Raw genomic sequence first — 17,909 nt, forward strand, 5'->3', positions numbered from 1 at the left:
TGGGCCCCCTCTACAGTTCCTACGATCAACCTTCCATGTGACGTGGCTAGACTATAGGAAAAAGCAATAACTAAATAATACATTGAAGGCTTATGACTTGTTATTACAGGCAACGCTAGCGTTGTCTTTGAATTTTGATACCTGGAAATCGTGTGTGCTTACTTCAGATTCATTGCGCAGATTTTTCCTTGCGAAAATAACATCGCAATTCCTGGAATTGAAAAAGTCAGCAGTTTTGCCAATGCAATTTCTTCCCATTGAATATTCATAATATGAATGAATATTCTGCAATGTATTTGAATATTCGTACTGAATATTCATAGCCATAGCAAGTAAAATTCCCTGTCATGATTAACTTCTGTAAATACCAAATTATTAGTAAACTGCGAGCACATTTATGATTTCTCTTTAATCTGTAGTTGGTTCTACTGTTACTGTTGCACACATAAAAGGCACCTACAAACCTATCGAATTTATTTTGGGTCAGGCAAGATTCACCAAAACATTACAATCAAGTTATTTAAGTGGATTTTGCAAGAATTTTCCAATACAGACAGTGAGAAAATCATGAGATTTCAGAGGGACTAAGCCACCCCCTTCCCTCCTCCCGCATACCAGCTAAACAAGTAAATTACCGGAGTTTAAATGCATTCAGGTCGTCAAAATGGCTTATCTGCAATATCGAAGAAATGGGTAAGATTTATGATAAGAATAAAGATCCTCCAGAGTAATTAGTGGCGCATAGGGTGTTAAATCAAGTTTTTGGTTAGTGAATAGTTTTTTTAAGGTCAAGTTGCAGGCTTGTCGCCCAATCTTTTGCAGTGACGATTGATCCCTAGGCCCTGAATTGCCAAGTAGAACGTCAATATACTGTGATACCACAGGGTTATGGCTAAAGCTATAAAGTTGATAATTCAGGGAATGATGAGTGGGATGCTGGACTAAACTAAAAGACACTATGTGCATCCAGGTTGTCAAAAGAGCATACGTGAAATTTTGCAGGAACTACCAAGGGTATTCAATTGAAACTTTCAGGGAATTTTTGAGGGGGGTATTGCTCTAAATCATAAGACATTGTGTGTATCCAAGTTGTAAAAGCGGCAGTGTGCGTGTAACCAAATCCTCGTTTAACTGAACCCTGTGTAACTGAACCCTCGTGCATCTGACCCCAGGTGAAACTGAGCCTCTAGTTTTCTGAACCCCTGTGCAACTAAACCCACGTGCAACTCAACCCCATTTAACTGAAACCTCCTGCATCTGAACTTTCGTTTAACTGGGACCCCGTGCAACTTTTACCCATTTGACTGAACCCTTGTTCAACTAAAACCCCGTCTAACTCAACTCTAATGTAACTCAACCTCCATTTAAATCAAAGCTCTTTTTGGCTCAGCCTAACCCAAGGCCTAAGAATAAGTTCGAAGTAGCGTTTAATGAAGCTCAAAATTTGCTCGTCGCTTCGTTCGCAGCTTCTAACTTATAATACCCATTTGTGAAACCCCAGAGCTTTTCCAAATTGAAAGGAAATTCAGGTATGGGTGTATTGAGAAAAATAATGGCCCGTTGATTTATTTTTCTTTTTTTTTTTGGTTTTATTGCAAACTATATGCTTTTTAATTAGTGCTCGGGTAAGGATTTACGAAGGGGCAAGTGAAAACACTAATTTTATACCCAGTTCCCTAAGCTTTTTCAGCTTGGCTTTTGAAGTTACGTAAGAGCACTTTGTTTGGGTCTTTCCACATAAAATCTACCAGGAAATAATGCCCACCTTTAAGGAGCGGGGAAATAAAACACTAATTCCGAAAACCTCGGATGGTTACTTGTTTCATCACCCCTACGACAAAACAAACGCTCACGTCAAAGTCACAAATGAAAGAGTTTAAAGAGTCAGGTATAAAAAAGCTGAGTGATCCCTCTGATATATTTTTATTTATTTTTTTTCCATTTTCATAGACAATGAAAATGAATGTCTAGTCATATGAAGATTTTCCCAGAAGGTGTGTTTCTATTATATTACCCAGATAATATTTTTGGATTAAAATCTTAGTTCAAGAACTGTCACAAATCTTGATTTCAAGTTAAATGAAATTTATGCAATAATTATATTGAATACAATCAAAGCCAGTGCTCAGATCACATTGAGCAAATTGAAATCTGATATTTTAATTCCTATTTCGAAAATATGAAAAACGTGAGAAATATTCATATCATTAACAATAGCAATTAAAAACAATCAAAATAGTTTTTTAAAAACTTTCCAAAGAAGAACTTTTTCAAAGAAAAGTAAAGACCCATATTAAAACTTAAAATGAGCTGAAATGAAGTCCTATTACATTTCAAGCAGCAAGAAATTACTATCAAAGAATAAATCAAAATCAAAAGAAACAAAAATTAAAATGAATTATCACCTCTTATCACATAATATAGGCCTAATCTGATCACGTATGTGATAATTATCACTTAATTATATTGGATACGGATATAGATGAATAAATAAATTATAAAACGAGGATAAACTAATATGAATATTTGCGTTAAACTTGAAACGAACAGAAATTACTACAAACAGGAGATTGGGTGCCCCCCCCACCCCCATATCAGTAAACATTCTAAAGTCTACTTCATCATTTGCGCTTTTGTGAAAACCAAATATGTTCTAAACATTTTTTTGTGAAAAAAAAACAGTGTTGAATAAAATCTTAAATTGCTGTGGTTTCCAGGAATCAATATCATTTATATTAATCGATTGGTTTGTTTTATTAGTTCTTTCCAATCATATTGATTGTTATATGGATTTTATTTTATATTTTTCGTCTATGTTGAAAAAAAATTAAACCACACTCTTAAAAAAAGTTTAGTTTTCAATAAAACGCAAATGAAGCAATAGATTTATGAAGGTTCTTGGTTAAGGGGGGGGCAGGAGTGGATAAACTCCTGTTCGTAGGAATTTCTGTTTGTTCATTTAATTGACACTGAACTAATACGCGGATCAGAAAGCGAAATTCTATAACAACCGTCATGGATTAGTATGGATTGGTTCTGTGGTTTTACTAAAAACGTACTTTATAGTATTTTGATGTGTTGCTTCATGTCCGCAAGGAGGAGAGGCGTAGAGTGGGGGGATTTGTTCGCCTATGAAGTGAATAGATGTCTATGAAAGATTTTGAGATTGGGTAAATACTTGTGTGTGTTAGTTTGTATTGAAGTTTTAATTAGCGGGTTGGAAAATATTTTATAAAGGACTAGGCTCCTCCCCCTTTTCGATTTTTTTTATTCTTCCCCTATGTTGTCAATCTAAGCGCCTCTGCTTTATTTTATAGGAAGCACTGGCAATGCGTCCGCCTAAACTTCATTCATAATACTTGCTTTATTTAGGCTTTGGAAGTTACTGCCACATTAAATTGTGTAACTGAATTTATCGAAGAAGCAGATGAATTAGCCAATCAACTAGATGCCATTCCAAAAGAGGATCGCAAACCACTTCATGGACTGCCTATTAGTCTTAAGGACAATGTTGGCGTCAAAGGCTACGACGCAACTGTCGGGATTGCAAAATTTTTGGACAGTCCATGCTGTGCTGATGCTGTCATTGTATCAGTTTTGAAGTCTCTCGGGGCTGTCCCGTTTTGCAAGACAAATATTCCTCAAACTATGCTCAGGTGTGTATTCTACTCTTGATAGTAAGCAAATTATAGATTTTGCATATAAAATGTATAAATTCTTATAGTTAGTCTAAAGACAAACGACAGACGAAGTAAAATCCATAGATTTTTTGAATAGATTTATATAAAATTGCAAAGTCATTGCAATAACTGAGCTGGTAAACAACCACCATGCGACTGATTAAAATAATGAATTTTCTGATGGATCCTAAAATAACTAAAAATAAACTTTGGAAACCCTTGCTGCTAGCATGGAAGGAAGGAGCATGGAGATCGCAAAAACGAATCATTAGTCTTTTATAAGTTGACACATCTTTGCTAAAAACCCAGCGCAAAACAAAACGAGTAATAGTAAACGGTGTCTCAAAAAGAGCACCGGATTTGAAAAAGTTGTTGTCTCTATTTGTTGTTATTGACAACGTTGTTTTCGTATGTTCTGTTATCGCTGATCATTAAGATTATGTTTTGATACTGTGCTTTTGTTTTCCAGGTGAATGTTTGTGATGTAAATTTGTTGTCAACTCGATTTATAGTAGATTCAAATTCTGTGTTCTCTTTGAGACACCCTTTATGATAGTATAGTAGTAGTTATAAAGTAATTAACATAACTTTGAGTTGAATTTGCTCTTCCAGTCAAAATTGGAACTTTGAATCCAATTAAACCGTACTCCGTTAATTTTGGCATGGAAAAGGATACTGACAATGTTGACAGAAATAATGATACACAGAAGGGGGGGGGTTGTAGAGAAGATAATATAAGGAGGAAAAAGGATGAAAAGTAAAGATTAAAAGAGTTTCAAATTTTCGAAACATGAATTGTATCTATGTAAAAAAAATAAAGGAATAAAGATTGCTTCTCTTGCTCTTAGACCTAGATAGACAGTTCTTCAGAATTGAGCAGGGATTCTAAGCCAAAATTGATTTTCAGTTAGCATGCTTGTTTTTCAATAAACAGAAAAGAGTTTGGTTTAAGTACTTGGCTCCTACCCTACAAGTCGTTTGTATTCTTTAAGGATTTTTTTTTAAGATTAGAGCTTATTAAGAATTGTCATTGCCTTTTTAGAGGGTCTCAAGTGTCCTCTAGTCTGTGCCTACTTTGGGGATCGATGGATTAAGCTGTCATGGACTAAGTCAATAAATACGCTAGCACTGAATAGAAAGCGTGAAAAGCGTACATTGGATAGTGTTTACTTAAGTCATTTATTATTCACTAATAGAGAATCATAGAATAGAAATTTAACTAAGTAAAATAAAAAAACGTTTGATAGCCACAAAAAAGCAAATATTTAAATGTAGAATAAAAAGTGAAGCCTTTTTTTCTATTCTCAAAGCAGGTAAATAAGAGATTGATTGTTTCTTGACACCTGTACATATCTTGAAATAAACCCCCGTCTTTGATAGTAATTGATATGACAGATTTATAAAGAATTAGCAACAACTGAAAGGGGTTCTCGTACGAAATTCCGTTTCTGATGATACTATTTTCACAATTCACTCTTTCAAACTGTTTATGATAATCAGTGGTTTTAATTGTAATTTTGATAATTCTAATAGTTTGAATTACGATATCATAAAATTATTATTATTATTAATGTTAGAAAAGTATCTTAGAAATTCTAATTATCGGATCTTTCGATAACAAATAATCTAAATAATTAAATTACAAATTCCAATAATCTAATGCGGGGATGTAGCTCTGGGCTATACAGCAAAAGTTCTTCGAATTTGGTGGAGTTTTTCTTTCAAATTGGTGCTATATTGGACATTAGATATTGGAAAATTATTATAAAATTATCGGATAATTCCAGTTCCTGTCGAAGTTTCCAAGTTTCAGTTCCTTTAGCATTTGCATTTTACAAAGGCAACCTCCACGAGTGGATAAATATCAACCAAAAATTATCAATCTCATTATCCACTCGGGGACACAATCTCCTGTTTAGGGGTAGGGGTGCAGGGGATTATTCAGAACAAATGATTTCCCTTTAAAATATTAATAGAACCATGAGAAGTAGGGGGTTGTATTGAAAAGTTTGCTATCTTTCCAAAAGATTGGTTTTAGATGTTTTGCATTTGTCCTAGTGCCAACCGAAGAATGAGTGTGACGGCCCCTCTGGGTTGCACAAACTGATGCCAGGATTGCTAGCATTCTGTAACCCTGTTAGAAGAACGGTCGCCAACTGTAACCAAATAGGGTTGTTGCTAATCTCTATGTAACGTAACGAATGTCAATGTTAGCCAAGGAAAGTACATTTGCAGTCCTCTGTAATTTTAAGCTAATTTTTTTCTCTGAGCTTGAAGTTATATATATATATATATATATATATATATATATATATATATATATATATATATATATATATATATATATATATATATATATATATATATATATATATATATATATATATATATATATATATATATATATATTATATATATATATTCACGTTTTTGTCATATTCCATATGACTGATATTTTTCTAAAAATCTTGACCTAAACTTGGTCTTATTATTCTAATGCAAATAATCATGTGTATTAGGGCCCGACCGATATGGATTTTTGGGGTCCGATATGATATCGATATAATTTGCCGATAAATTCCCATTATAACTATTTTAAGCCGGTTTAGTTACATAAACACAAATACGTGAAAATCTGATTGACAGAAGTGTAATATGTTTATTGAAATTGATTGTTTGAAACTCAAATTTCAATAATGGGAATTTGTATTCTAATCATTAACATATTAATGTGAAAACTTTACTTTACATTCATACGATATGGTGTCTTACCAAAGAATTCATCCTTGGAGGCATACTGGATAAAGTGGTGCCGCAAGGGTTTTTAGTATGGAGGAGGGATTTAAAGAATTTGTAGACAAAATCGTCCAGTATGTCTAAAAATGCACACATAAGCTATATTTCCAAGCTGCATCCGTGTAAACTGAACCATGCACCAGACGTTTGTGCATCCTCTCTGTTTTGAATGATTTTATTTTCAAAGTTTTTTTTTTTTTTTTTTTTTTTGTATTGCGCAGAGGCGTAATTTTTTTTAATTTGCGTATCAATTCTATTAACATTCAGTCGCAAAGAAAGCATGTTTTCATTAGAGCTTATCTAAAATAATTAATTATGTGATCATTAGAACTAGCTCAAGGGCGCCGGCAGAAAATTTCCTAAAGGGGGGAAGACGCCAAAATAGCAGCGGTGGTTTGGTGACAGTTAAGGCAGCTTAGGGCACCAAACTACGAATTTACCTTGAAGAGGACGAATTTGCAATCGATTTAAAATCCTGAGAAGCTAATTGATTTAAAAGTATCAATAACTATATTTTAGGCTTCCAAGTTCCAAAAGAACTAATGCCGCACGGTGGTAGTGCTGGATTCAACCAGTTGATTTGCTTTATTCGTAATGAAAATAGGCTACGTTTGGTGATCTGTAATTGTGTATCAGCTATAATGAGGAGGGGGGGTGAGTCATTGTTTAGGGGGGGGGGGGTAGGGTAGATTCCTACAAAAGTACATTTTAATGGACAAACTGCTTACTCTTCATGAGGCTTCAGATAAACGTTGAAAGAGGAAGGGGGGAGTAGGAATTAATTGGAATGTTTCTCTATACAGCTATTATGTTACATTCCCATATTTATCAGCACAGAGGTGGAAAAGGCAAGGCAGGTCTTCATCAGCCCCGCAATGAAATTTCCTTGGGGTGGCAAATACTGCTAGGAACTTAGTTTTCAGCAATTTTAAATGGTAATATTTTTTTTCTATTTATACGAAATACTTCATTGTATTTAAACAAAATATATGTAATGTATTTATCGATAAGAAAATCCTATTGTAGAGGCTGTGATGGCTTCATTTATGTAGAAGATCATAAGTCTCGCAGAATTTCCATCCATACAAACAATAATACTCCTTTTCATCCAACCGAAATTCTTTAGTAGTAATTTTAACAAAGACTTTTCACCAAAATTACTATTCATCGCCAATTATTTTAAGTATATTAAAATTTTATCCAGTGGGCCTAAAACTTCGTGAGTGGGCTCATTCTAACGAAAATGAAGTTCTAGTGCCCTTTTTAAGTGCCCAAAAAATTGGGGGGGGGGGCAACTAGGCCCCCTCCCATGCCACTTTTTTCCCAAAATCGTCCGATCAAAATTTTTAGATATCTTTTTTGTTCGGCATAGTTGAAGGCCAAATAACTATGTCTGTGGAGATAGAATTACCCCTACTGCCCCTGGGGAAAGGTTATAAAAATCGCCCATTGTTTTATTTCTTATTGGAAAGTATGCATACATTTTTTGGGTCGGGAAAGGAGGACGAATTTTCTGCTGGGAAAATTTTCTATGAAGAGGATAGTTTCCAGAGGGTGAAATTTTCAGAGGAAATTTACACTGGGTGAATTTGCCAGAATTCCAACATGAAATTTCTTTATATGTCTTGCTTTCTCTTTACCGATTCAATTTTACGCATGGACATGTTAAGGGTAATTGTCTTGGGTAAATTTTTGCCAGGATTGAATTTTCCAGAGGATATTTCTGTGGGGAGGGGCATTTATCCGTGGAGGTGGAGCCAGGTATCCTGGCGTTATTTAAAAAACAATCAGAAAAAAAACAAGTGTTTTCAATTGAAAGTGAGGAGCAACATTAATACTTAAAACGAACACAAATTATTACGTATTTGAATTGGGTTGCCCCCTTCTCAACGCCTCGCTCTCTACGCTAAAGTTTAAATTTTGTCCCAATAATTTAAAAACGGCTCCTGAAACACAAGGGTCGTTTAATTAGAACAATGAGTAACTTTTTTTTAAAGTGCCGAAAAAACTGTAGTGGGATGAGTGAGGCGTTGAGGAGGGGGGCAACCCCCGTCATATACTTAATAATTTCTATTCATTTCAAGTTTTAATGCTGCTCTTTACTATCAGTTGAAAAAACTTGTTTTTTTTATTTAATGAAGCTTAGAGACAAACAATTTTCTGAAGGCAATGGAAAAGTATGTCAATTAAAGTAAAAGTATATAAAAATGAAATAAGTAAGTAATTACAAAAAATACACAAAACAATAGCCTACATACAAAAAATAGATATAAACTCCCAGCATTTAGTTCTATTGAGCAATGCTGTAGCGTTGGGCGGATATTTTTTAACAATATTGACGGTTTTGAACTTGGTTATCAAACACCAAAATATTTAAGGCCTTTAGACTCAGTGTTTGTAAAAAGTAACGCATTATCAAATTAGTTTGTTCAAAGTAAAACATTAAAACTAAGATTAGTGAAATCAAATCAAAAATTTTAATTCAAAATTCTTAATTTAATTCTGAATACCAAAACTTATTAAATTTGAAACCCTTTATTCTTTATAACCGTAAAAAATTAAATCCTCTTCAAAGTGACAACGAAATAAGTACCTTACTCCTGGAAAAAATCGATAATAAAACACAAAAACGTATCCGTTTATGAGGATAATACAGAAATTCCCATTATTCCGTTCAGGGAAACATTTTGACTATAGTGGTTTCATATATCAGCTCATGGGTACTCTTACAATGCAAGCAAAAGTTGACGGCATATTCTTACCGAAATTGCCCCTTATTAAGTTGTTTTCATTGTGTTTTCTATAATTGTACGAACCTTCACGTGTTCTAATAACTGCACTATTTACTCAGAAGCAGAAATAAATTTAGCCTCACCATAAACAGCTAATTCTTTGACTGAGTGTTATTAATACTCAAACTCTTACACTTTTCTTATTGACAAGGATCGTTATTTACTTACCATTCATTAACTATGAAGAATTTTATTTTTTTTTGCTACTCCAACCAAATCATATAGAAATTTTTTTTTTGGAAAACTGGTTAAGGGTTACTCAGTCATAAATTACAACTTATATTTTCCTTATTATGGGTTAAAATCTATTGGCAGGCATCCAAAAGAGGGCAACAAACATTTTTTTTCATGGTTTTCTCCTATTCTGCTCTATTTCCTTTAGTTTCCTTATAATGACTTTATAGTCCTAAATTTCCAGGTGGGGCATGCCCCTTCTGCCCCCTCCCCCTTGCTGGCGCCCATGAACTAGCTGTTGCTTCATCAAACTTCTAATTAATTCTTGACTAAATTGACCAATGTTTGCTATTATCTACAGTGGTTGTATCCGGGTGGGGTATTACAACTCTTTCAATAATTAACTTTTGTCCCCGGCCACAGAAACGTAGCTTTAGTTTTGCTCTCCAGTGTTTCTTAACCGATATTTTGTGTCGTTGTTTTAAATTCTCAGATGTTAACAGCCAGCCCTGTTGAAATTTTTCCTGATTGTGGTAGCAAGGGTTTTGAAAAAAAAAAAAATCTGGACAAGTGGTTTTGAAAAAATAAATCTGGACACATTCTTTCAAATTTTGCATTTTCATAGATTTTTAACCGTCCCTTGTCATAGTAGCTATATCTTACTCTGTGGTTGCCTTTCCTTACTGTTTTTAAAGTTTTATTAAACAACGCGTAAACCTTATTCAGTCTTTTCTACAGTTTCGTCCAAAAACTTGCTTCTTACACCTGTTACTGAAATTTAACGTTTATCAGTAAAAAAAGAAATAACTAAGGGCTTTATTATTACAGTTAAAAAAACGTGTAACAACAGAAAAACAACAGCTTATGATTCATATCACTATTGGTTCGTTTTCTTTCATATTCACTTTTTTTAGTTTTGGATGTGATAATCCCGTATGGGGTCAAACTCGTAACCCGCACAACCCATCTCGCTCACCAGGTGGTTCGTCAGGCGGTGAAGGGTCACTTATCGGTGGTGGAGGATCAATCGTTGGTATAGGTAGTGATATTGGTGGCAGTGCGAGAATTCCTGCTGCCTTTTGCGGCTTGGCATCAATTAAACCTACTGGTGGAAGAATAAGCTACCATGGTTTCAAGAAGTCAATTAAAGGTATCTTAGGAGGTGAGTCCCGGTAAATATTCTGATAAATACGATATAATGTTAACTAAAAACGTCGTCATGTTTGGTAAACATAATGGGTATTTTTTTTTTTTTTGCGTCTTCAAACGCTATCTAGTGATGATCTAACCAATCCTGTTATTAAAGGAAAATATTGGTACTCCTGTATTAAACGAACTCTTTTATATACTGCTAGTTTGGTTAATGCTAATGAAATAAAATAAAATAATATAGGATGAATATATAATAGTTTAGAAACAAATTTGAGCTATATATTTGCACATTGAGGGGGGGGAGGGGGTAAAGCATAGCATATATTATTACGTAACCTAACCTAGGTACCTCCCCCCCCCCTAAAACCTAAAAACCAACAGTTTAAATATCGTATACGCAATGAAAATCACGCTATGCCTTGCATTACTCTATAGCGGTGTCTTGAATTAACCCGTCAAAAACGGGTTTTTCGTGACTGGTTTCCATTGCAGTATATAAGAGAGTACGTTTAATACAGGAGTGCCAAAATATGTAATTCCTCGTCAAATATTGCACATTTTCAATTTTGTTAAGTTACTTAAACAAACGTCTCTCCCCCCCCCCTCTCTCTCTCTCTCTCTCTCTCTCTGATATCCTTACTCATTTCTTCTATTTCCTTGCTCTATCTCTCCTTCTTTCTTTACCATTTACTTCTTTTATTCGGTTGCTCTTGATATGAATACCGCACGTGATTGACAAAACTTTTGTGACGTTAATATTTTTTTTAGCTTAAATATTGGATTTTAATTGCTTTCCACTATTAGTAACTGATTCCAGGAGGTTTCAGTAATTTAGTTATCAATTTATTGTATATTTGTTTAATAACCGTACAATTTGATAATTGTGTACCGTTTAGCTTATCGCGGTAAGTATTATGTTATCGTGTTTATAGTAGAAATACTATCAGTAGCGGAAAAATCAAAAATAACTATGAGGCCCGCCTGCAATCAAGCGAATCAGTCTTATTTACATTCCTTGGAAATAATTTATTGGGAGTTGTTAACTGTTTCTAAAGTACAGTCTTCATGACTAAATGCCTAAATCTCAGAGGTTCCTATTGATAAGGCTGAAACTATACCCCTATGATAACCAAGGATTTTGTTGCGGAGGAGTATTGTGTTGGGGAGGAGCAATGGTGCATTCATTTTTTCCTCAGTTGTGAGCAGCTGTCTGTTGCTCCGTAACGGTGTGAAATCGTGAAAGGAGGAGAAAAACATATCGGAAATAAACTTTTAGCTCTAAAACGTAACTATTTAGGGATCACCTAATGTTGCACTGCTGTGGAAAATGGAATTGTCTTTTAGATATCTAGGGTTCAAACCATTGCGTCTCTTGTAGTTTTCTAGCATATAACATTTAGAATAATGAGTGGTTATATATATATTATGTTTAAGAGGTAATTACTTGGCAAAAAAAAAAAAAAAAAAAAAAAAAAAAAAAAAAAAAAAAAAAAAAACTGTAGTCCTAATCCAGCAATTGAGACAAATGTGCACTTGAACGAGGCTCTCACCTTACACATCCATCCAACTACCTAGGACCAAACAGTATACCCAAACCATCAACCAAATAGAAAAGTCCAAATCCATGCAAAGTTGTCATCAATAAATGTAAGTCGATGTAAAATTACCAGCAAAAGCACCTTAAATCTAGCAAAATATTTCCAAGTAAAACCTTCCATTTAGGGCTCATCAGAAGAATACCACCGGCCTTAACGGGTTTCGAGGCTTTACATTCTTTACCCAGCACGGTGGCGCCTCTACCATAAGATCTATATGGTAACCCTATGTCAGGTCAAACCTGTGAAATACCTGCAAACTAGTCAAGCTAATAAAAATTACATACAAAAAGTGTTTATATATATATATATATATATATATATATATATATATATATATATATATATATATATATATATATATATATATATATATATATATATCAACCAATCATAATAGAAAGTAGAAGTCAATGGTCTAGTTGTGATTTTCTGGTGTCCGGACACAATGTGACGGCGTTTGACGAGAGGGATTTTTAAAATTTTTCATGAGGACATCTACCAGAAGTTGATGTATAGGTTAAGCTATGGTACCATATTTTCAAGATGTTATTTTGCAGTTGGATATGTTTTTCATTAGTCCTTGGGCGAGGTTTCGGCTGAAAACTGCGTTTCATTTTGTATTGATTCAAAAGAAAACATCTTGGAAAAGCTTTCAAATTAAAAAAACGAGTTCAGGCATACTACCGTTCACAATGAAAGTGCACAAAATAGATAGAAACTGGTTTCCTACCAATTAAACCTCTATTGGCAGTCTATGACAACAGTATAGCCGCCGAGGATTCATAATCGCTGGTAATTTCAACTAGACAAAAATAAAATTGATTGCCTCTGTACTCGGCCTTGTCCAAGTGATAAATGTGCCTACCTTCACAACGGGAAGCATCACGGACCTCATTTTAACGAACTTGCGTATGCATTATGAAAATGTTTTCTCGCTTGGACCGATTGGCAAATCTGATCACCATGCCTTAGTGGTGAGAGCTAAATGTTAAGTTACGAAACATGGGAAGATGAAAACAACATCAGTATCACTCAAATGTCAGTCGTCTGCTATGCACTATCGGTCGGAACACACGAATTCAGTGAGACTCACTCAAGCCTTGACGTTCACGCAAAAGCCCAGGCGTTTAATTCTCCACTTTACTCAAAATATTATTCCCCACCAGTTTTTCCCCACCAAGACATTTAGAAAAGTGAACGTGACAAACCATCGATTAACATAGTGATCAGACAGCTCATCAAAGAACGTTGTTATCTTGTATCCATAAATCATAATGCCCAAGCTAAGTTGTTTAGAAACAAAATCGTTTACCAATGTCGAGCCGCACGGAAAGCATTTGATTGATCAATCAGTGACCCAGCTATCTCTAAAAACTTACGAAAATGGCATCAATTGTTTGGGAAAATAAGAAAAGGGAAAACGTCATCTTGTTCCAGAATCGTATCTGATGACGGCACCCAAGATACATCTAATGACGTTAATAAGTTTTTTATTACCAAGATCTGCTCGACTTCCCCAGCACTAGAAAATCGCGAAGTGGAACAGTTACTTTCCGAGTGTCCAGACGAAGGTGAAATTATTATATCTGAGTACGAAGTATATAAAGAGTTGTGTAAACTGAGAGCACCGAGCCCCTCATTACCCGAAGGGCTCCAAATTCATTTGATACGGGAGTTTGCTTTATTCATCGTAAAACCGCTAGCATATGTTATTAACTTGTGTTTTGCTGAAATTTTTTCTCTTCAGTTCTGGAAACACGCTTATGTTAGAATTATTCCAAAAACTCCAAATTCGTTTTGTGAATTTCGACCAATATTTATCCCACCAGCCCTCGCAAAGGTCACAGAATCCTTATCAAACAGTTCGTGGTAACGAACTGTAAGTAAGGAGCAATGTGGCTTAATAGTAACCGAAACTGTAAGAGACAGGGTCTTAATAACAGTAGATACAGTACATCAAAACAATCGAATTCTGATGCTTATTCAAAATATATAAAAGTTATCAATTCTAATGTTAACCATCAAAAGTTACGAGCCTGTAAAAATTTGCCTAATTTTTGGAAAAGGGGGGGGAATATCCCTAAAGCATCAAGTGATCTAATCATACCGCCAGATTCACCATATCAAAGAACCCTTCTGTAGAGGTCTCAGATTCCTATATACAAAAATGTAGAATTTTGCATATTTTGCCCGAAGCAGGATCACGGATTCGTGTTATTATTTTTTTTTTTTTCGTGGGGTGATCGTATTGAACCAGTATCCTAGAATATCAGGAAAGGCCTTATTTTTTTTTATCAGAAATCAAAAGTTGTAATGCTTGTTTTAAGTGACCAAAAATATTGGGAGGCAGCTAGCCCTCCTCCCATGCCCCTTTTTTCCAAAAGTCGTCCGATCAAAATTTTGAGATAGCCACTTTGTTCAGCATAGTCGAAAGATTTTTTAACTATGTCTTTGAGGGTGACTTGACCCCTCACAGCCCCAAGGGGTTGAGCTGCAAGCCATAAACTTTGTCCATTGTTTACATATAAAAATAGGCTATTGATATAAATAGGCCCCTCCTCAATACCTTGCTCTTTATTTTTTTTCTAGAACTTTTAAAAAGAGCTTTTCATTCAAATTAAACTGCCCTTGTGTTCCAGGAGTCATTCTTAAGTAATTGGAGCTGAAAGTCAAACTTTAGCGTAAAGAGTCAGGTATTGAGGAGGGGACCCCCCCCTCTGATATAGGTAAAAATTTCTGTTCTTTTTAAGTTTTAATGTTGCTCCTTACTTTCAGTTGAAAAAAAACAGGTTTTCTTTATTTAATCTTCAACAAAAAACTGCTAAAACAAAGTAAAAACAGCTTAGACACTTTCTCGTACGGCGGTTTAAAGGGATGCAACACAAAGTTTACCTAGCTCGCATAGTGTAGTTAGTCTTCAAAGGGCTTGATAGTGGTAGTAGATAAGGTGACCTTGTACTAGTGGACTTTCAGAAAGCATTAGACCTCAAAAGCCACTGGATTTTGGCCACGAATATGAAAACTATGCGTGCCCACAAACATACTCTAGCTCTTTTAAAAAAAAAATAGTGCGCACTCCCACTGTTGGGAAACTACATCAGAATGAACAAACATAACGTGCAGAGCCCCACAAGGAATCAAACTTTCCGGCTTCTCAAGTATCTAGTATCTAACAAAGGGATTGAGCCGCAGTTCAGTGATAACCTCCTAAGCCCTTTCTTTAATGATAGCAAAGAATATTGATTGACTCTCAACCACGCCAAATTGAATTATCATCAGGTTTTGACCCCCTAAAGTGTGACCTTAAGTTCCCCCTTGTGCCATTTCTATTTTTTTTTTTGTCGTCGAAAATCCTTGAAGTTGTGCTTTCGTCTGATTGTACGCATACCGAGTATCTTAATAAGCTTATAAACGCCTGCAACGCATCAATCCAAACTCTTACTGCAATGCGTCGATTTGGGTGTGGTGAGCGACTATGTCAAAACTAAGACCGCAACTCGAATAGCTGCGCATATTCATGATCCATTCGTCTGGAAACCTAGTTACTTATACGAAAAAATTTTAAGCTACTTAAAAATTTAAATTTTTAATAAATATAAACTAATATAAATAATATATTAGTTTTTAATAAATAAAAACTAAAATTTAAGCTACTTAGAACTGCACTAAAAGAGCAGCAGCGATCATAAGTGTAAGTAGAGTAGTAGATTATGCCCAAACGCTTGGAAATTTGACGCTTGAAACGTTACAAGACAGTGACCGCTTGATAATATCTTTCGGGAATACATTGCTTCTCTCCCCTCAACACTGCCACATGTTACCACAACCTGGGTCAAAGCTGAAATTAGACCCTGTGAAAATTTAAGACAAATTGGCATCGAAACTCGTTCATCCCCTATTTTGTGGAGGTGTGTAACAAGTCGTAGTGATTCAATACATATATTGTATTGAATACCCATATGAAATATGGGTATTCAATATCCATATACCCATATGAAATATGGGTTCTTATTGTAAAACTACGTAAATTGGCCTTGTGATAGAATGTATGTCTAAATAAACTTAAGTCTAAGCTTTTACGTCGTTCAGGCGTGAGTACCTTTTTAACCTACTCTGGGCCAGAAATTCCAGAGTAACAGCAAAACATGGAGCTACTGGGCTTCTCATTTTCGTTATTGAAAGGTAGAATAAATTGCGAAGCTCTTCTGATCCAAAATATAACTTTTACGTCTTATGTTCTTGAACTAAAACTATTTGTTTTATTTTTCTTGATTTGTTGGATTTTTTTCATTTGCTATTGTGTGGCATTTTATTAGGTTATTTTTATTATTATTATTATTTATCATTCAATATTTCCATTAACATTGAAGAAATCTCATGCATTCAATCATAAAGTGTGCTGCTGTAAACACTGTAAAAAGATGATATTTGATGGAAGTGAAACCATTTTTTCCTTTGAATTATTTTTTCTTTAAAGTCCGTGCGTTGACCAATTTGATTTCAATTTTCTATCGATGTTCTCATTTAAGAACATAAATATAACAACTTGTTTCATTTAAAAAGCAACCCAAAAAATCCTCAAGTATGAAAAAGTTGTATTTTAATCTATTCCGCATATCGACCCCGTTCGGAACCATCGAAATTCGATTTTTTTATTTTTTTTTTTGACTATTATTATTTAAGTTTTTGCAAGTGAAATATAAACTGGGACATATGTTGTTTCATTATAGAACTAAAATTTTATATTGGTTCATTGTAAAATTTATTTTATAATGAAAAAAAATTTCAAGAACACCATGTAGTTTTATGTTTTGTTAGAATAAATTGGTATTTTTGGTGTTTTTTTTTGTCTTTTTGGTGGTTTTAACATGCTTGGTCTGCTTGTTCGTCCATTTAACTCTCATAATTTGTTTCATTTTAAAATCCTCCAGGAAAGAGGTCAAATAGAAAAGGTTTATATTATTTATCTGTTATATTTGCTGTATTCTTATATTATATCTTCTTCTTTCTTCTGTTGATTCAGTTCCGAGTATTTTGGTGAAAAGACTATTTTGCTTCAGGAAATCCCGATTGACATTTCCTGACAGTGACAGTCTCAACTTATTTAGAAGAAAAGACTATTTTGCTTCAGGAGAATGGTCTTATCTTAAAAAAAAAATTTTTTTGGGTCTTTTTGGTGGTTTTAACATGCTTGGTCTGCTTGTTCGTCCGTTTAACTCTCATAATTTTGTTTTATTTTAAAATCCTCCAGGAAAGAGGTCAAATAGAAAAGGTTTATATTATTTATCTGTTATATTTGTTGTATTCTTATATTATATTTTCTTCTTTCTTCAGTTGATTCAGTTCCGGGTATTTTGGCGAAAAACGTTGACGCAGTAATCGGCGTGTCACGTCATTTATTTGGGAATAGACTTCAATCGGAACTTGATCCGCTACTACCTGTACTCGATTGGAATGAAAAAGTAAGTGCTATTTAAAATCTAAGATTGTCGGTGTCTCTAATTCTCCAAAATATGGAGAATTAGAGACACCATTCTGTAGAAATTTTTCCTATATTTAAGAAAAATAAATATTACAAAGAGAAAGGGGAAATAGTACTGTTTATAGGCTCTTGGCTCTATCTTTATCTTTTAAAGCGCTGGGGTGTTTTTTTTTTTCTAAAAAAAACTCAAATTGTATCTGTAGAGGGTTTTAAAGGTGACTCTACTTCTGTCAAG

The 17,909-nt window shown here is 34.4% G+C and overlaps 1 protein-coding gene across 1 annotated transcript in view; it reads left to right on the plus strand.

Moving 5' to 3' along the window:
* The window catches only part of LOC148944142 (fatty acid amide hydrolase 1-like), an 85,571-nt gene that overhangs the window by 13,921 nt on the left and 53,741 nt on the right, over positions 1–17,909 (plus strand). The window contains exons 3-5 of the mRNA XM_089100804.1: positions 3,373–3,656; positions 10,357–10,604; positions 17,527–17,654. Of these exons, the coding sequence (XP_088956930.1) occupies positions 3,373–3,656; positions 10,357–10,604; positions 17,527–17,654 (660 nt within the window). The remainder of the gene's footprint in view (positions 1–3,372; positions 3,657–10,356; positions 10,605–17,526; positions 17,655–17,909) is intronic.

The sequence above is a fragment of the Artemia sp. Qi Xiang Cuo genome, chromosome 14 (assembly GCF_049724085.1).
Source record: "Artemia sp. Qi Xiang Cuo chromosome 14, ASM4972408v1, whole genome shotgun sequence".
NCBI lineage: Eukaryota > Metazoa > Arthropoda > Branchiopoda > Anostraca > Artemiidae > Artemia > Artemia sp. Qi Xiang Cuo.